The following is a 5066-nucleotide window of genomic DNA, read 5'->3' as shown; positions in this document are numbered from 1 at the left end:
CTGATTGCTTGGAGCCGCTAAAGTGTTGCTGGGCTGGTGAAGCTGGGTTCGACAACAGGCCTTGTTGGGCCGGTTGCTGCTATTGGACTTGGTACCATCCCTAAGCCCACCCGGCTGGTGGGTGAGGTTGGTTTCGCTGCTGAGATGTACCACCAGACCTGTTACCTCCTGATCTTCTGTCCTGCCACCACGACCATTCCGGCCACCCCTTCCACCACGGAAATTGTTGGGGCCTTGAGAATTGTTTTGATGTTGATAGGAGCCATCAGTAGCAAGAATAGTAGGGGAAGATGAATGATCTTAGTGAGGCACGGCAACGATTTTTTGATCATCTTGAAGCATTTGATGTTCTTCCATGATTAGCATAGAGCAGGTGTCCATGAAAAATGAAACAGGCCTTTGATGACGGATGGTGGTGGCAATGTACCGGAACTTCTTTGTTAGACCACTAAGAGTGTATGACACCAGATTTCTTTCAGGAACAGGAGCATCAAGGTTCTCCAGTAAATCAACTATGGTTTTTATGCGGGTATAGTAGTCCGTAACAGAGGAATCACCCATGGTGATGTTTCTCAACTCAGATTCAAGTTGAAGAGCTTTGTTTTCCTTGTTATCTCGAAAAAAAATTTCAAGATCAACCCATATAGCATGAGCAATGGCTTTCTTTTTCAAAATCATGTGTAACAAAGGTTGAGCAAGGGTGCTGTAAAGTCATGACTTAACAATGGAATCGACTCTAATCCATTTAGTATCATCGATTTCCTTGGCTTTGGGGGGTTGAAGGTGATGAGCAACACCAAATCCTAGACAGTGAGTTTCAAATAACTCCCTCCATATGTCATAATTCATACGGTCCAGATCCAATACCAAGGGAACAACATGATTGATGTTTATGGTAGAAGAAGGTTTATCAGAAGAAGAAGATGGAGAACCTGTCATTGATTAAGTTGCATGAAGCAGCAAGAAGTCTTGATCGAGGAAGAAGATATTGACACAGAATAGAATAGCGAGAGGGAGAAGGAAAGGATCGGCTAGGGTTGAGCTACCTGCTCTGATACCATGTAATTTTAATAATTTCTCATTTGCCACCTTTCATACACTAGAAACAGTTTTATACACAATACATATAGGCCATCTATACAAGGCCTAAAGAAATAATAAAGGGCTATACTAGAATAAATACAAACAACCGTATACACAAAATAGATCCATTAACATGCAGAAGATATTAAGCACTCAGAAACTAATGAAGAAATATTTGGGGCCCTTTCTTTCATTTTCTGGACTCTTACTTTTGTCCATTTGTTGAAATATGTGTTCATTGTGCTCAAAGTTGATGATAATGGTGAAGGAGGCACATTTGCTCTGTATTCGTTGCTTTGTAGACATGATAGAGTGAGTTCATTGCCTAATTGTCAATTAGCTGATGAAGAACTTTCAAACTACAAAAAGGAAATACCTAATTTAGCTATGAGTTCTTTTGGGTCAAGACTTAAATCTACTTTGGAAAACATGGAGTTTTGCAGAAGTTTTTGCTTGTGTTGGCTCTTGTTGGAGCTTGTATGGTCATTGGAGAGAGAGAGAGAGAGAGAGAGAGAGAGAGAGAGAGAGAGAGGACCTTTTACATATAATATATATATATATATATATATATATATATATATATATATATATATATATATATATATATATATATATATATATATATATATATATTTAAAAAAAACATCATAAATGGTCCCTGTGGTTGTGAAATGAAGAAAATACCCTTCAGTTAACAGACAAAACTTAACGGAGTTAACAATAAGGACCAGTCGTCAAAAGTTTTGAATACACATGGACCATCTATGAGGTTTTTAAACCACGGGGACTAAACTTCAGATTTTAGATAACCATAGGGACCATTTATGATGTTTTTTCAGAAAAAAATTATTATACTAAACTCGAAAAATGAATTCACAGTGAAATTAATATGAAATAAGAAACAACGAGGGAACTATTCAAAAAGTGACAACATCAGATGTTAAATCGGCTTTTTCAATTTTAAATTTTGTTATGGATAGTCATATGAAGCCCTACTTTCTCTTAACAAAAAAAATACATTGTATATATAAGAACTCAAAATACCGTGGGGTGGGCCAAGGCCGACATGGCTATGGGCTAGAATGATTTTTGAGTCTATGGGCTATAATGATTTTTGAGAAGAGAAACCTTTCCATGTCATTTTCTTTTTGGTGGATCGAAGATATCTTTTTCCATTGGGCTGAAATCACTTGTAAAACGGAATTATATTTTTTATATTGACTCTAATGGTGTGAATTGTGAAAGAATGTTTGGATTTTAATTGTGTTGGCTGATGAATGATAAATTGGATATTATGGGTTTGGAAAAAAGAAATGGAAAGACAGTTGTATGGGCCGAGAAACGAAAAGGAGATAGAATCGTAAATAGAACTTTATATGGACTAATGTCCCTAATGGGCTTATAATGGAGCATCCTAATCGTATGCCTTGTTTGCAATTTGTTTTGTGTTTGAGTCGGTTATTTTGTAGAATTTTTGTTTTATTCTTATTTTGGTACTTGGAGATGTTTGGTTAGTTATTTCATCTTCATTCAATTCTTCAAGTTTCGGAATTTCCAATAAAGATGATCTGCCACCACGTTTTTCATTCCCTTTTTGTCCTTGATTTCGATGTCAAATTCTTGAAGTAAAAGAACCCATCGAATCAATCTTTGCTTCACATCTTGCTTATTAAAAAATACTTAAGAGTGGAATGGTCCGTGAAAACATTTGTTTTGGACAAAATCAGATAGGGATGGAATTTGTCAAAAGCATAAACTACGGCCAACAACTCTTTTTTTGTAGTCGTATAATTTTATTGGGTCGGGTTAAAGGTTTTGCTTGTGTAATATATGGGTTGAAAGTGCTTATCAACTCGTTGTCCTAAAACCGCTCCTAAAGCGAAATCGCTAGCATCACACATAAGTTCGAAAGGTAAACTCCAATTTGGAGCTACCATGATTGGGGAGTGAGTCAATTTTTCCTTTAAACGTTCAAAAGCTTCCAAACATTTTTTAGAAAAATTAAAATTAACATCTTTTAAAAGCATTTGGGTAAAAGGTCTTGCGATTTTTGAAAAATCAGTTATGAAGCTGCGGTAAAATCCTGCATGACCCAAAAAAACACCACACCCATTTCACATTAGTTGGAGGCGGTAATGTAGCAATGGTGTCGATCTTTGCAAGATCCACATTGGTCCATGCTTTGGAAACTTTGTGACCTAGGACTATTCCTTCCTTCACCATAAAATGACACTTTTCCCAATTCAAAACTAAGTTGGTCTTCTCACACCTAGCAAGCATTAATTCGAGGTTATCCAAACAATCATTAAAAGATGTAACAAAAACCAAAAAAGCATCCATGAAAACTTCCATGAACTTTTCGACCATGTCATGAAAGATCACGACATGAGTCGTTGAAATGTGGCCGGATTGCATAGTCCAATGACATCTGACGATAGGCAAAGGTTCTGCTTGGACATGTAAATTTCATATTCTCTTGGTCTCATGGGTAGATAGGAATCTGGAAATATCCTGAGAAACCATCTAAAAAACAATAATAATGATGACAAGATAAACGTTCAAGCATTTGATCTATAAAAGGTAAGGGAAAGTGGTCTTTGCAACTGGCATCGTTTAACTTGCGATAATCGATGCACACTCGCCAACCGGTTACTGTTTGTATCGGAATAAGCTCGTCCTTTTCGTTTGCTACCACTGCCATGCCTATCTTTTTGGGTACCACATGAATTGGGCTAACCCATGAACTATCTGAAATGGAGTACATAATTCCCACATCCAATAATTTCACTAGTTCTTTCTTAACCACTTCTTGCATTTTTAGATTTAATTGTCTCTGCGCTTGTACCACTGGTTTGTCCCCTGCTTGTAACATCCATAAAGTTCAAGCTAATTTAAAACTTTTTCAACCATTCAAAAACCATTAATTATTACAAAGTCTTTTCAAAATAGTTTAAACATCAGAGTATCATAGAAATCCAAATCATAAAATGTAAGGAAGTGTATGGTCACGCCTTCTCCTTCCCGCGATCATCTGAAGTACCTGAAACAAAATCAACAACTGTAAGCCCGAAGCTTAGTGAGTTCCCCCAAAATACCAACGCCATACAAACCATAACAATATCGTACAAACATCACGCATACTGAGCCATCAGCCTGACTAGACCGCCTCACAGGGCCTACAACCTATATGGACCGCTCCCGAGCCTTCGGCACGGCTGGACCGCCTCGCAGGGCCTACAGCCTATCCGGACCGCTCGACGGGCCTTCGGCCTAACTGGACCGCCTCGCAAGGCCTTCAGTCTATCCGGGCCGCCCTGGGTATGTTGGCCTTCAGCACAAAGCAGGACCGCCTCAACCCAACCACACACACATATGTCGACATAATCATAACACATAAACAATCAACAACCAAGCATGTCACACCCCCAAACTGAAACGGCAGAAACATTCGGGGGTGGAGGACGTCATGTGTAGTATCACAACAATTGAATAATAGTAATCAAAGCAATCACAACCATTATATTAATAGTATAAGGTTTACATTACATTTGAATCATACACGATTGACTCCAAAGTAAATAACAAGTAAAGACTCGAAGCTACTATGCTCCATCTTCTTGAACCTGGTGCGTGTACCTGTCTACTAATGTCCTGAGAATACAAGTAGGTTTTGAAAGAGTATCAGCATAAAGCTGGTGAGTTCATAAGCGTTATGTTTTAGAAAACTATTCTTTAATCTTTCGAAAAGTACGCTATGTTTCTCCTGAAAACCTTATATATTCTGATGTAATGAATGTTAAGTAAAAATGATTCTTTGATGTCTGTTGAAAGTGTTTCTCAAGAAAATCCATTATTTTCTTATGTAAAGTATGATTAACCCATTTCTTCTATGACTTCTTAGTTCATACTAGTTATGTATAAACCAATATCGAATAAACAAGGAACAGGGAATGAGGCGGAAAACACACATTCCACAGTCTATC

At 37.7% G+C, this 5066-nt stretch overlaps 1 protein-coding gene across 1 annotated transcript; it reads right to left on the bottom strand.

Moving 5' to 3' along the window:
- Positions 1 to 300: 300 nt before the first annotated feature.
- Positions 301 to 678, bottom strand: LOC145121364 (uncharacterized). The gene has a single exon (XM_079057122.1). The coding sequence runs from the start codon at positions 676 to 678 to the stop codon at positions 301 to 303; it is 378 nt and encodes a 125-aa protein (XP_078913248.1).
- Between the last annotated feature and the right edge of the window lie 4388 nt (positions 679 to 5066).

This window comes from Lactuca virosa, chromosome 6, assembly GCF_052849685.1.
Source record: "Lactuca virosa cultivar CGN04683 chromosome 6, Lactuca_virosa_CGN04683_v6, whole genome shotgun sequence".
Lineage (NCBI taxonomy): Eukaryota > Viridiplantae > Streptophyta > Magnoliopsida > Asterales > Asteraceae > Lactuca > Lactuca virosa.
The sequence above is the reverse complement of the archived record's forward strand: the minus strand, read 5'-3'. Positions and strand labels throughout refer to the sequence as shown.

Excerpts from the sequence above, each read along its gene's own strand:
- LOC145121364 (XM_079057122.1), bottom strand. The coding sequence starts at position 678 with ATGATTTTGAAAAAGAAAGCCATTGCTCATGCTATATGGGTTGATCTT.